The sequence below is a fragment of the Typopeltis vanoorti genome, chromosome 10 (genome assembly GCF_054136105.1).
Source record: "Typopeltis vanoorti isolate ZY-2024b chromosome 10, IOZ_Tvanoo_1.0, whole genome shotgun sequence".
Classification (NCBI taxonomy): domain Eukaryota; kingdom Metazoa; phylum Arthropoda; class Arachnida; order Uropygi; family Thelyphonidae; genus Typopeltis; species Typopeltis vanoorti.
Window position 1 is genome coordinate 57,793,546 of NC_143558.1, and position 14,817 is coordinate 57,808,362.

General features: G+C 35.1%; 1 protein-coding gene across 1 annotated transcript in view; it reads right to left on the reverse strand.

The window, feature by feature from the left end:
- Window positions 1-14,817, reverse strand: part of LOC150102439 (1-phosphatidylinositol 4,5-bisphosphate phosphodiesterase classes I and II-like) — a 900,535-nt gene that overhangs the window by 307,325 nt on the left and 578,393 nt on the right. Inside the window, exon 18 of the mRNA XM_090399636.1 lies at window positions 817-868. Coding sequence (XP_090255762.1) covers window positions 817-868 — 52 coding nt within the window. The remainder of the gene's footprint in view (window positions 1-816; window positions 869-14,817) is intronic.

Sequence of the window (14,817 nt, forward strand, 5' to 3'; positions counted from 1 at the left end):
CAAGTTTAACACAAAAGCCAATTGCAGCTCTCTGTTTGAAACTCATTTTCTGACCGTTCATCAAAACACACTGTAACTCTTGGCACTATAACTCGGCTTCTAATGAAACAAATGTCATAAACAGTTGACACAACACTAATGAAGGTTGCTGCTTTAGACGACAAAAAAAAGATACAATAGGTGGCACCACTAGTTTCTTTTATTTTCGAAGAGTTTGGACAGAGGGTGTATGAATGAATTTTAAAAAGAAAACTACTGAAGCAATTATAAACACTCCAAACTTTAATAAGAATGGCTGTACAATGATTTCTAAATTCTGGAAGACTGAATTCTGCAGTTACAACAATAAACTATCAAAAATTGGATGTAATGACCCAAGTTGCTGGCATGATGACTGATTTGATAGTGCTCTGCTATCTATGAGGCTGTCAGTTCAAAGTTTCATGTAGGTTTGTGAATGTCCTTAGCAGTAATCGATTTTCAGTGACTGTTGTGAAGCTACTACCAAGATTATCAAAAAGTTGGATGTAGCAGGAAAATGTTCCACATTTGATCTTTAGAGTTATGCTTTGGATTATCTAACCTTAGCCTATCCGTGGTATTCAAATGTACTAAAAGTTTCCAACTTTTTATGGATAGGACTGACATTAAAAACCTACAATTCTTGCAGCTGTGTGTATGACATATTCATATCAACCATCTTACAAGTGTTTACAACAGGTTTATCAAAAGACCAATAGAACTTAAACTAATTAAATATATAATCTGTTTTGAAAAAATGTAAAAACGATATAACAGATTACTTAGAAAAATTACCCAAAGACTGATAGTTCAGAGCAATTAGTTGGCATCCAGCATTCCAGAAAACCTGAAAAATATATAAACAAAAATTATTATCTATTGCACTGTTAAATTTATATTTCTGATGCATGTAGATGACATCATTTTGAATATATAGACATTTTAGGATCCTATATGATAAAGGAGATCTTTTTTTTTTTTTTAAATTCCAATTTTAGGATATTCATAAAGTCTTAAAAATATGCATCTAGAGCATTTCAAACAAATACTAAAGTTATAAAAAAAAACCCCACTGTATATGATAATGACAATTTGTTACAAGAATAGTTTCACGTAGGTCTGTTACTACAGCAATTTACTTTTTAAAGAGTCTTCAATAGAAGGTGCTGGGAAGCAAGGACAGTAATTTATTTATCATTTTAACTTATAATATTAAATGTCTGTAACTTATTTAGCATTACAGTGTACAAGTGTTTGCAAAATCCACCAAAAGAAGTTAATAATAACTTTATTAAATAAGACATCAGGTAGTTGCATTATTAGAAAGACACAAAGTTCTGAAATGATTAGATATGTACTTTTATTATGCACTTGCATAATAAAAGAAATGAAAATTGCATAAAACAACAACCTAATAGTGAAATGAGTATTCAATCACCTAGGCTAATTTTATATATTAGAGTGAGTAGGGTTAGTTTCAGTAACTCTCAAAAAAAGTGAAACATTCATGTTAAGTTAATCAAGTGAGTGGATCTCCACTCTCCAATGACAGGCTGTAGGTTTGAATTACACTAGAACTGATGTTTGTGAAAGTTGCTTCATGGTTACTTTCTATGAAGAAAGTTCCTCAGTTTCTGAGGACATCTGTTGGCAACCAACAGATAATCTATGTACAGATCATAAAATAGTCTAGCTTATATAGCAACACTGTTATCCCTTATGTGAATCTTACCTATGGAAGTTAATAAGCCTATCACACATTTAGTATCATGGTGGGCTTTGGATTAAATAATCCAGTTCCCTGCTCTAGAGAACAAAACTGGTAATTTTTATTATTATTAGTTTAAAAGTTACTTCAGGTCTGTAATATGCAGGGTGGTGGTGGTGCCCCAAACCAGGTCACCAGGAGTTTCGAACCATCTATTGACAACCATCCAAGCAAAACTGAAATTTTAACCCACAGCCTGTTGGTTGGTCGGAGTGACAATTTTATTCATTTAGCAAACAAGGTCAACATCATATTGCAAATATAATTTTGTTTTGGTGAATTTTTCATTAAAATGGTCCAATCTAATCCAAATAATTGAACTGAATATATATATATATATATATATATATATATCATTCTTCAATTCTTGAATCTAGGCCAAAAATTAAAAATAAATAAATAAATAAATATAATATATATTTCAGACGCATTGATAATCTGACTCTAATATATATATATATATATAAAACGCTAAATACTACATCTAAGACATGTTTAATTATATATTAGTAAATGTTTACATGTATTAGTTGCAGAGTTCGATTTTCAATTTTTATTGTGAGAATATCAGGATGTCTTCTATTATTAAAAAAAATTATGAAAACAACTACCATATTTAATAAACCAAAATAATCACTTGGCGTTTTTAACCTTCATGTTAAAGTCATCTGGAATATGCACACATATACAAAGAAACAAGCCATGTTACAATCTACATGGTATGCTAATGTCACAGTAATTTGTTCAACTATTAAAACTACTGGCCTGACCTCTGGTGAAACAACAACAACAACAAAAAAAAAAAAAATGGTTGCATTATTGAAATTACTATTGAATTGAATAACTAATATCAATTACTACTGAAACTAAAAATCAAAACTTACTTCCTTTCCTGGATACACTGGTGACACATCTTCCCTTAGGCAGTCTATCCTTCACTCTCTACTGCAAGCATACACAACCAGCTAACTCTTATCACCACCCTTCTCAAAAACTTGGAACCATTAATTCTCTCAAAAACAGAGCTATAACAATTTGCTCTTATGAACAAGCTCTTAAACAAGAATTACAAATTAGTAGCAATGCATTTATAAATAATGGCTATAGCAAAAATACTATCGATAAAGTTCTTCACCCTGCACCAAATTGATTGGAAAGATACCTGTTCCTTACATCATGGCCCCACATCCTGAAGAGGGCCCCCAGGCCAGGATTTTTGGTGGGCCCCCTACCTGTTGCTCAGGTTAAGGACAAAGCATTACTCTACAGTCTACAGGGTTTAGGATCAATTAGTTTAAATGATAACACAAAAGCTTAGCCCAAATCATTTTTGATGCACAAAATTGCTAGGTGATTAAGTCGTTCTTGGCTACATGTGCTTTTATTGTGAAAATATCACAATAAAATGGTGAGTCAGATATTGGCAAATATCTGACTTGCATTTATGACAAAAACCTGAATTGCAGGTTTTTGTCATAAATTGCGTTCAGAAGTCTCATCGGACTTGTTTTTGTGCCAAAAACCATCTTATGAATACTTTTAAAGTGAAGAATTTCATTCAGTAACTTTTCTGACAAATCTTTTTCATACATGTTACCAAGTTTTGCTGTTTTTGCGATAAGTTGACCATCGTTCAAGTTGTGGAAATTTAAAATAGGTGAGAATAATTCACATATATTATCTGCTGCTTCAAACCTTGTTTTCAAATCATTCATAATAAATTCCAATATTGGATTCATTTTCCAATACTGGATAAATTACGAAAATTTTGAAATGTTGTTCAGGTTGTACAGTTGTTTTTCGATTTTCGCAAAATTAAGGTTGCACACCAATTGCTTCAGCAACTACTTTTGCTTCTTGGACAACACTTTCCCGCAACTCACGTAAGTGTTGTATCTCTTACACTAATTCTCTTATAAGTGTGGACTTGACCTCAAGAGATATTCCTTTACTTTGCATAATAATGTTCTTATTGTCAATACTTGCTAGTATTTTGTGCCAAAACATTGTCATTAGCATACCTTTATAAGATCTGAAATATTTTTTCAAGCTTTTAATTGTATTCCGTGTTGAAGGAGTTAATTCTGTGTCCATCTCTCCAAGAATGACATCTAACACAGCAAGTACACCGGGATAATATTTAACAATTGGATGCACAACTTGAATTCTTTCACTCCACCTAGTTTCTGAAAGAATTTGAAGAGATAGTGGTATGTGTTTTTTCAGTACTTCCCAGCATGCAGGAGTGTGAGCAAAGAAAGAGTAGAAGCTCTCTATATTCCCAAAAAACGTTATAACATTTGGGTTGATTTTGGCAGCACTGACTCCTAGACGATTTAGTGAATGTGCTCCACAGGGAGAGAATAAGGTACATTTGTTCTTTTGTAAAATGCAAGTTTTACGCCGCTTATTTTTCCACGCATATTTGCGCCATTGTCGTAGCCTTGTGAACGGCAAGCTTTGAGAGGTATACTGTTTTTTCTAGAGTTGCAAGTATTTCTTCGGTTATTTTTTCTCCTGTTTTTCCAGTAAAGTTCATGAATTCAATGAAACGTTCATTGATTTCAAATTCACTTGAGTCTCGGTTTTGTGAAATGTATCTGAGAATTAGGACATTTTGTTCATTGTGGGAGATATCTGATGTTGAAATTGCTATTATTCTATAGAAAATTGCATCTCTTCTTCGGTCTAGAATAGTTTAGAGAACTCTGCTCACGCAAAGGCCAATAAACTCATTTTGAAAATTCCACGACAAGTAATGTGCATATCCTTTCATACTTTTACCTTCCATCTGATTTTGTTGAACTTTGCCAAGATGTTGTAGTGTCACTTCATCGTACTTTCCAATTAATTCTAATATACCTAAGAAATTCCCATTATGAACATCTCCAATCTTCGTGTTCTCTCCTTGAAATGCTAAACCTCTGGATGATTAAAATAACGTTACATCTACAATCCATTGCAGAAGTGCTCTCCACTTATTTGTCATCATCATCATCATCAAATTCCTGCCATGTACCCTCAAGGGGTGTACAGGATATGACAGTACTACATGAAAAAATTACATCATTACTAACTTCCTATCTACAATTTTCCTCCAAATCAGTCTGTTACTTGTCAAGACTCCAACATTATCAGATCTTATATTTCTATCGTCTAAGGCACTTTGTACCGTATCAATCCACCTATATCTTGGTCTTCCTCTGGGTCGTTTTCCTGCCAACATGGCAGAGAACACTTGTTTTTCTAATCTTTCCTCTCCCATTCTATTTAAGTGACCATACCATCTGAGATTAGCTCTGCTAACGCATTCCTGGATGCTGACAATGTCAAGTTCTTTCCTAATATCCTCATTTTAATATGATATTGCCATTGATGCCATCTGTTCATGCCTCTAATCTTTCTCAGGACTCTCATATCTGCGGTCTCTAGTCTTTGGTCAAGTGTTTTACTTCTGACCCACCTCTCAGATCCATAAGTTAAAATTGGTTTGAACACAGTCTTGTATACAGCTAATTTAGTGTTCCGACTAATTTCTTTCTTATTCCATATGAATTTATTCAATTGACTTCCCACCATACCAGCTTTGCTGATTCTGTTGTCTATTTCTATATTTAGTTTACCATCTTCAGTAAAAATCGTGCCTAAGTAGCTGAAATGTTTTACTTGTTCCACAGGTTCTCCATTCACAACACAGTTGACATTTTCAATGATTCTGCCTATTTTCATTGTCTTTGTCTTTTTATTGCTGACCTTCATACCATATCTATTACAACAGCTATTCAATTTAGTCAGAGAATCTTGGAGACTTGTAGCGGATTTATTTAGAAGTATAACATCATCCGCATAAAGCAAAGAGCTGACATTAACATCTCCAATTTTGATATCAGGTTTAATACCACATTCCTTCATAATGTGATCCATATAGATAATGAATAACAGAGGGGATAATGTACATCCTTGTCTCACACCAGATTTAACATTAAACCATCTTCCTGTACTTCCTTCAATTCTAACTGCTGACTCACAACTCAAATAAAGACTAAGTATTGCTTGATATAATGCCCCATTGACACCATACAACTGCAGCGTATTGAATAGCTTCTCTCTTGGCACCTTGTCATATGCCTTTTCCAAATCGACAAAACTTAAATACAGATCTTTGTTATATTCCCATGCTTTCTCGACTATTTGTTGTAAAGTGAAGATCTGATCCTGACAGCCTCTATTTGGCCTGAATCCAGCTTGTTCTTCACCAAGCTTTTCTTCCACAATTCTTCTCAACCGTTTCTCAAGTATACTTGCATAGATCTTGCCAGGAACACTCAGTAGGGAAATACCTCTGTAATTCTCACATTCAGTTTTATTTCCCTTTTTATATATGGGTACTATGAGAGTTCTACTCCAATCATCGGGAATTCGTCCCTCTGTCCAGGCTTTCTGAACTATGCAGTGCAGCCACTGTAAGACTCTTATACCACCATACTTCAGCATTTCTGGTCGAATATCATCTACTCCTGCTGCCTTTCCACATTTCAAGCCTTTGATGGCTTTTTCTACTTCAAGTATGGATATGTATTCCGGACTGCATGCCTGGTCAGTGTTTTTTATCACTGTGCTGTCATCACTGCTTGTTTCATTTAGCAGTTTTTCAAAGTAATTACTCCATACTTCAAGGATATCTTTTTCTCCTGTTTTCATTTCACCTTTATCGTCTCTAATTCCTTTTACAGCACTCTTTCCTCCATTCCTAAGTTTCTTGAACAACCTCCAGAATATTTTGCCACCTTCTTGATATTTATTTTCTATATTCTTGCCAAAGTCCTCCCATGACTTTTGTTTAGCTAGTTTTACACACTGTTTAGCTTTCTTACATTTGTCTCTGTATTCTGTAAGAGTAAAAGCTGACTTATTTGCCAGGAACTTTTGATATGCTTTCTTCTTTTCCTTCACTGCCTCTTTAACTTCCTGTGTCCACCAGGGAGTTCTGATTTTTTTATCCTTGCACACAACCTCACCACATGCCTCTCTGGCAGAATCAATCAATGTTTCCTTCAGAGTTTGCCACTGAATCTCCAAGGTTTGATTCCTGTTCTCAAACTCTTTCATTTTCTTTTCAATAATATTTCTGTATTTTAGTCTACAGTTCACATCTGAGAGCTGCTCAACTTTTATTCGCTTTAAAACTTTCTTACATGTTATTCTTTTCAATATGAAATTCAATTTTATCCTGCTCAAGACTAAATAGTGATCACTTCCAATTTCAAATCCTCTGTACACTCTGGTGTCCTGCACCAGGGAGGAAACATCACTATCAACAATAACATAGTCAATGAGACTTTTCTTATTCCTAGCCTCTTCTCTCCATGTGAATTTGTGCACATTTTTATGTTGGAACATGGTGTTAGTAATAACCAGTCCATGTCCTGAGCAGAAATCCAACAGATATTTGCCATTATTATTAGCATTGCTCTTTTCTCCAAATTTTCCCAAAATATTTTTGTATGTCTCACAATCATTTCCTACTCTACTATTTAGATCCCCAACAAGGACCAACTTTTCCTTTTTCATTGTGTCAGTTGCTTTTTCTAAAGCGTCAAAAAATTCCTCCACTTCTACCTTAGTAGAACCTTCTGTGGGACCATAGGCACAAATAAGTCTCATTGTCCAGTTCCCCATTCTCATATTTTCCCACATTACTCTACTTGAGATTGACTGCCATTCAAGAAGATTAGCCTCGTATTTTGTGTTGAATACTATGGCTACTCCTTCTTTTCCTTGATTGTCATTGTCTGAATATAACATTTTGTATTTATTGCTCAGAAAGATCTCACCAGTTTTGGTCTTTTTTGTTTCAGTCACCCCTATTATGTCGATCTGATACTTATCTAATTCCTCAGCTAGCTCCATTTCTTTGCCATTCAGGCTTCTTACGTTGATAGTACCGATCTTTAACTCTGGTGATGTTGAGTTGGGGTTTGTTTTCAGATTTGTTCCAGTAGCTGACTTTTCGCTGTTCACCCTGGTTCCCTGGCGAAAACAACGGGGGCCTTGTTTAACCGGGCGACGCCCCAGCCGGCATGAAATTTTGTCATGTTGTACCATCATTTTTTATTTTGGTTTAACCAATAAGAATACAATTTGGTCGGCTAAATCCCAAATTGCCAGCCCATCCTCGTTCGTTCAGTATCAAAGTAGATACCCAACAGGGTGCACCACGAGAAGGTGAGGATTGTACATTAGGTCAGAAGCCCTGGTCGGTTCTCCGCATTCCTTTAAAGGCTATGTGGAGGTCTCCTCTCAGTTATACAGCTTTGACCCTTGAATTTGTAGTTGTAAGTTTTTATCGATTCCATGTCCTTTCAAATGACTGCAAAAGGGATTTCCAAGCCAGATATTGTTTTCTGTGTTCAGCACTATTTTCGTGAAGAGGCAACATATCATACAACTTTTTCCAAGGCAAAAATCCTACTTGGGCTAAACTGCTTAAGTTTTTATTAGAGTTGCAGAAAATATGACATGATAGACAATAAAGAGTTTCTTTTGATACACCCCATGTTAACCATTCTCTTGGAAAATGTTCTCTTGTTCTTTCATCTTTTGTTTTCATATAGATCAGAGAATCTTGAAATTTCATACCATTAAGATCTCTTGGCAATTCCTTATAAATCTTTTGGAATTCTTGAAAGCTGATAGTTTGTACTATCTCTTGCCACATGTTGTTTGAGATTACTCTGGACAAGTACTAGGGTCATTATATTTTATATCAGATTTTTCAACAGGGCCTGCAACTGAAGTATCAACTGTATCGTATTCTTCCATAGTCACTCCTCCTGCAGGTTTTTCACTTGTGGCCTTTTCTTCCGTTGCAAGAGGTTCACATGTAACAGTCGCTTGATTTTCGACTGCTTTATGAGTTTCGATTTGACATAGATATTCTGTTTGGATTTCAATGTCACAAACATTATCACCACTTTCACTATGATCAGTACTGGGAACTATTTCCTTTTCATTTTCAGATTTTAAAAATTTGGTTATGAATTGACGACCTCATGATGCTTTCGATTCTCTCTCTCGGATTTAAGTTTCCTCTTCTGAGCTCCGGACTTATGTTTGTACTTTGAATCAGGCATTGGGATTTATTTATTTTAACTAGAACATCTTTGCTTGCTTGAGAGCAATTTATTTAAATATTTTTGATATCTCAAATTTGTATGATCTGAAAAAAAAATAACAATTAAGTTTGTTTCATACAAAAAAAACCATACCTAAAAAGCTTTATATTTTCTTTTACTTACTAACTAGCAAAATTGTAATTCAAATAAGAAAAATCTTTCTCAAATAAAGAATTTTGTATAAAATTTTCAGTTTCTTGAGCTCAACTTAACCAACTAAAACTATCAAATAAAGCTTTCTCTTTTACAAATAAAATAAAATCCTCTCAGCATCCATGGCATACGTACCATAGGCACTGGTAGGGTAGTGTGCCAGTAACATAGGCATTGAAATGACGGCATGCATAGAAAGCGAGACGGGCGAACAAAAAACGAAAACTAAAGTAAATCCTTTTGAATGGGAAGTTCAGAAGCATAACCATAAGTCTGAAAAGATCGATAATGGGTTAGAAATAATGATTGCAAAAGCTAGTAGTCCCTCTCGGCACATACTCATTCATATTTTATAACAGGGGTGGGCAAACTGCAGCTCCCGAGACAATATTGCTTTTCACAGCCATTTTTTCTAAACTTTTATTTTAATAATCTATAGCAGTATAGTATGTACCAATATTAGAATATTTTATTTCGTAAATGCTTTAAAGATACATTTTTAGCTTTTAAATGGTACCAGCCAAAAAGGTTGTTACGACATTTTATGGCCTGTGTCGCTCGTGCCAAAATTAGTTCCAACAGTGACTACTATGATCGCTGACTACTAACCTACTTCCTCTGTTGCCTGGACTCTGCGTCATCACTCTTCATGCAGTACACACAAGTTATGCACTTGTGGTGGTAGAGGAACATAACTAGTGAATTTTAGTGTATATAAGTACTTTTCTGATTAATAAATAATTAATATTGATTTTAGTGAAAGTTATAAAAGCCTTGTTTAAAATGATTGGCAAACAGAAGAGTATAAAACGGAAATATGAACAAGAAATGAGAATGTTTAACCAACAATGGAAGGATGATTTTAACTGAAACCATACGAAGGATCGTTTCAGTATTGTTTCAGTAAACTGAAACAATATGAAGGAAACTTAGAAACACTTTATAATGATTTTGAGAATAGGTTTGAGAAACTAAAAAAGTTAAAGCCATGTTTTGAATTTTTTGTGAATCCTTGTGTGATTGATGTCAGCAACGATGGATGTCCTGTTCTTGCACCTTTTACAGTGGATGTTGCTTCAATAGAGATAGAGCTTATTGAACTGCAGGAAGATGTGGGTTTAAAGTTAGTACATAAAAGCTCATCTGTTATTGACTTTTGGTAACAAATCCCAGAAGCAAAGTATCCCAATCTTCAGAAAACTGGCTTCCGACCTCTCTGTTTTTGAGACAACTTACTGCTGTGAATCTCTCTCTCTCTCTCTCTCTGTAATGAAATTTGTCACGTCAAAACATCGAGCTATCCTCACTAACAGCTACCTCACCGAGCTTCTTAGAACAGCTTTGATATCCTATCAGCCAGATTTTAAACTATTCACTGCACATATGAAGAATCAATCAAAGCCTTCAATGAGTAGAGATTAAACATATTCTTCTTTGGTGAGTAGGACTACTATATACTTGTATTTTTTATTATTTATAAATACAATTTTAAAATAATATTTTCTGCGGCTCTTGAACATTCAAAAATTTATTATATGGGGCTCTTATTACTGAAGAACTTGTCCACCTGTTTTATAAAGTTTCTTTTGTTAGTCTCACTTAACTGGCTGACCCGACAAGACGGGTCTCCCTAATTCCAGGCCCGCAGGCTAGAACCCTGTCACTCTTGTAAACAGATCTGGTCAACTAATTTTCATTGGAATGAAGATATTATAATGAGGATCCAGAGAAGATTCAACAAGGAGGTCAGGTCTCTGGAATGCAGATTACAAAGATAGATTGAGGGATTGCCATTTGCAGAGCTTTGTGAAGAGAAGCAGAGGAAATATGATTGAGACATATAAGTCAGTGAGTGATTGTTACCAGATTAATGTGGAGTACATTTTTCATAGAATAGGAAGAGACAGGAGTATGACAAGAGGTTATCCCTGGAAGCTGTATAAGAATGGTGTGAGCAATGAAGTGAGGAGTTCTCATAGAGAGAGAGGCTAGTGAGTGGAATGAATTGCCTGAGAGCATGATGAGTGAGGAAACTGCATATGGATTTAAGACATAGTTCAATAATCCTCTTATACAAAGATGTGGACCTCCTGTCATGAGTTTTGACTCCAAGGATATCTGATATTAAGAAGAATAATAATTTTCTGGTGCACAATATGTTGGCGTTATATAATATAATAACTAGGCTATGGCTGGATGAATTTAATGAAATTTCAGATTTAGGATACACATGATGTTTTATGTTTTTCCCAACTATGAAAGATTATTCGCAAACATATAGTACATTTTAATACTATGGGTAGGCTAAGGATTTTTTTGTTCTATTTTTGTAAATTTTATATATGTTTTTCTATTTTAAAATTTATTTTTACATAGTTCAGAAACTCTGCTCTAGAGACCAAACATGGAACTTTTTCAAGCAACTTCAGGCCTCCAATGTGGAGCAGTGGTCTTACACTGGGCAATGAAATTCATCTCCCACCCAAAGACAATCACCAACATCTGTGCCCATAGCAGGATTCAAACCTGCAGCTCGTTAGTTGAAGAGTGGGTATTTTAGTATCAATCAGTAAATTTTTATTGTGAAATGATTCAAAATTATATTATTAATTGCATTAAAAAATCCATCAAAATAGGTTGGTCGATTGGTAGAGCCTCTGCCACTAATGGCTTATGCAAAAATTTAAGCAAGTTTGAGCGTGGTTAGTAGTTAGACGGGAAATATCGTTCGATGCTGTTGGCACACTCTCCCTCAATGTGTCTTTTGACTCCCTGGAGGTGTCACATAATAATAATAATAATAACTGCCCAAGATTTTTAAAATATCCAATTAAAATATGGCTTGCACATAAATAGGAAGGTGCCATCTTGTTGATATTTTCTAGTAAAAGCCTTTAGGAATATATTTAGGATGGGTGCCAACCTATAGATTTAGATATATACAACATACCAGGATTTCTCTATAGACCACTATGTGAATGCTTAAATTCTGTTTGAATATTTGAACATTTTGAATATCTAAAGAAATATTCAAATACAGTTTTGCATCAAATAATATCCATCAGTTAAACTGTTTACTCCCTTTGCAGAGCAAAAAGGTATTAGAGGATTTTAAGTTAGTGCATTTACCCTTGATAAAAATTTAGAAATATTGTTCTTTTAAAAGTTGAAAGAGTAATATAATATTTCCTCCCCTTTTTTTATGACTTGTATGGACCAAAGCACATGTCATTTGCAGTTTCATATGATATGATGATTTCTTAAGCATTCTTGAACAACAGTAGGATGCAACAGCATGCTTTGTTACAATTATCTTTAACGTATTTAAAAATATTGGCAATGAAAGGTTTCTATAATGTGACTTTTAGTAGTGAGAGTTAACAGTTTAAAAATAATTCCATGCACATTTGAGTAAAGATGATTCATTGGTAATGGGGGGAAAAAAAATGTAACCTCTGTGTTTCCACAATCATATACCAAATTTTCAACATCAATTATGTTAGGCTCACCTGGAGTAAACTGAGTTCTCTGGAGTGAAGAATCACACTTCACCATCTGAGTCTGACAGATGCCAGGAGAACACTAATTGCACAGAAAGAGATTTCAGATTCTTAAAGATATAAGATAGGCATTTGATACCAAAAGTCCCTATATATATTCAAGCTGAAATCATTTTTTTTTTATTGTTCAGCATGCTGTGTAGCTAATACTAAACTGTTCATGGTGGATGCCATGAGAAATCAAATTCATTATTCCACCTATGCTATCTGATCCAGAAACATCTGGATACTCCTTTGTAGTAGTGGATATAGCTATATACATCACAATCATGCTCAAGCAGATATAAAAGGAAACATACACTCTTCCAATCTTCATAGACAAACCTTAACAGTAAAACAGGCTATACTGAAGAGTTCAGTGACTTTCGATGTGGTACTATCATAGGATGCTACCTTTGCAACAACTCAGTTTGGAAATTTCTGCCCTAATTAACTCTAAGTGATGTTCTTGTGAAATGGAAATTCCTAGGAGGGTAACAACAGCACAATTGCAACCTGGGAGGCCACAAACTCACGGAGAGGAACTGCAGAGTGATGTCGAGTGAAAAAAAAAAAAATCACCTATCTTCGCTTGAAAAACTATATTAAGTTGCAAAATGCCTCTGCAAGCAATGCCAGCACCAGAACTGTGCATTAGGAGCTGAAGAACATTAGTTTCTATGGTGACACAGCCACACACACACACACATGCCAAAGTTTAACAAGGCAATGTCAAGCATCAGGTGGTGTAAAAGCTCACTGCCATTGGATTCTTATAGCAGTGGAAACGCATTCTTTGGAGGGATGAATCATGCTTAACAGATTCCAGGAGAATGCTACCTGTCCAAATGAGTTGTGTCAATGTAAAGTTTGGTGGAGGAGACATATCATGGTCTGGGGTTGGATTTTATGGTTCAGGCTAGGCTCCCTAGTTTCAGTGATGGGGAATCTTAATGCTGCAACCTATAATGACATTCTAGGCAATTCTGACTTCTAACTTTATGACAACAGTTCAGTGAAGGCCCTTTCCTGTATCAACACAATAATGTCCCTGTCTACAAAGTGAGCTCACTGCAGGAGTAGTTCGATGAGATGGGCATTGTAGAGCTTGAGTGGCCTGCAGAGAGCCATGATCTCAATCCCAACAAATACCTATGGGATAAACCGGAACACTGATTGTGAGCCAGGATAAATCAAACAAACACCAGTGATCAACCCAACTAATGCTCTGCTCTTCTGGAAGAATGGAAGGAAATTACTGCAGCAACATCCTAAAATTTGGTGGGAAGCCTTCCCAGAAGATCAAAGGCTGTAGCAGTACCAAAGGGTGGACCAACTTCATATCAATGCCTGTCATATTAGTTGGGATGAGTAATAGTCTAAGTATTTTTTTTATCAGACAGTGTAAGATATAGCAGGTGATCAGATGTAGCTCAAAGTGAGTTGATTATTATGGTTGATCTATGGTTCTTCTTCTTATACAAGTAATGTTTATTAACAAAATGTTGTAGAAGAATGGCTATACAGCAAAACAGATTCTTATTCTTCTTTTTATTATTATTATTAGTCAGTACCTCAATGGAGCAATGAGGCTCAATGTGGGAGGCCTGCTTTACAAATACAACACAAGATATCAACTCTCACCTGTTTAGTGGCAATATATCCCATATTTCTACCATTCTTCATGCAAAAGAAAAAACTACTTTTTACTTTCTTATTCAACACTTCTTTGCACAGCTTCCAGGGATGGCCTGCTTATTCAACCACATGCAAAATCATCCTGGTGTCCTCCAGATAAATATTTAAACATATCAATCCTGTTATTCCTTTGTCTTCTATCCACCAAACTCTGCAGAATATGTACCCTCAGTCTATCCTAACAACCAATGTTAACAAAAATGATATAATTTTTAATGGCACTGGCCTTTGTATCCTCTCTAAAATTTCTTTATTCCCATCAATCCTGGTGATTATTATTATTATTACGACACCTCCAGGGAGTCCAAAGACTCATCGAGGGAGCTTACTGTACAACTCTGTCTCCACCACTCAAATCTACCAATGAACAACATCTACACCAATGCCCTCTACTGCCCACCACCACCACTAGTATTTTCACAGACAATCACAAACATCCAAGCCCATGACGGGATTAGAACCC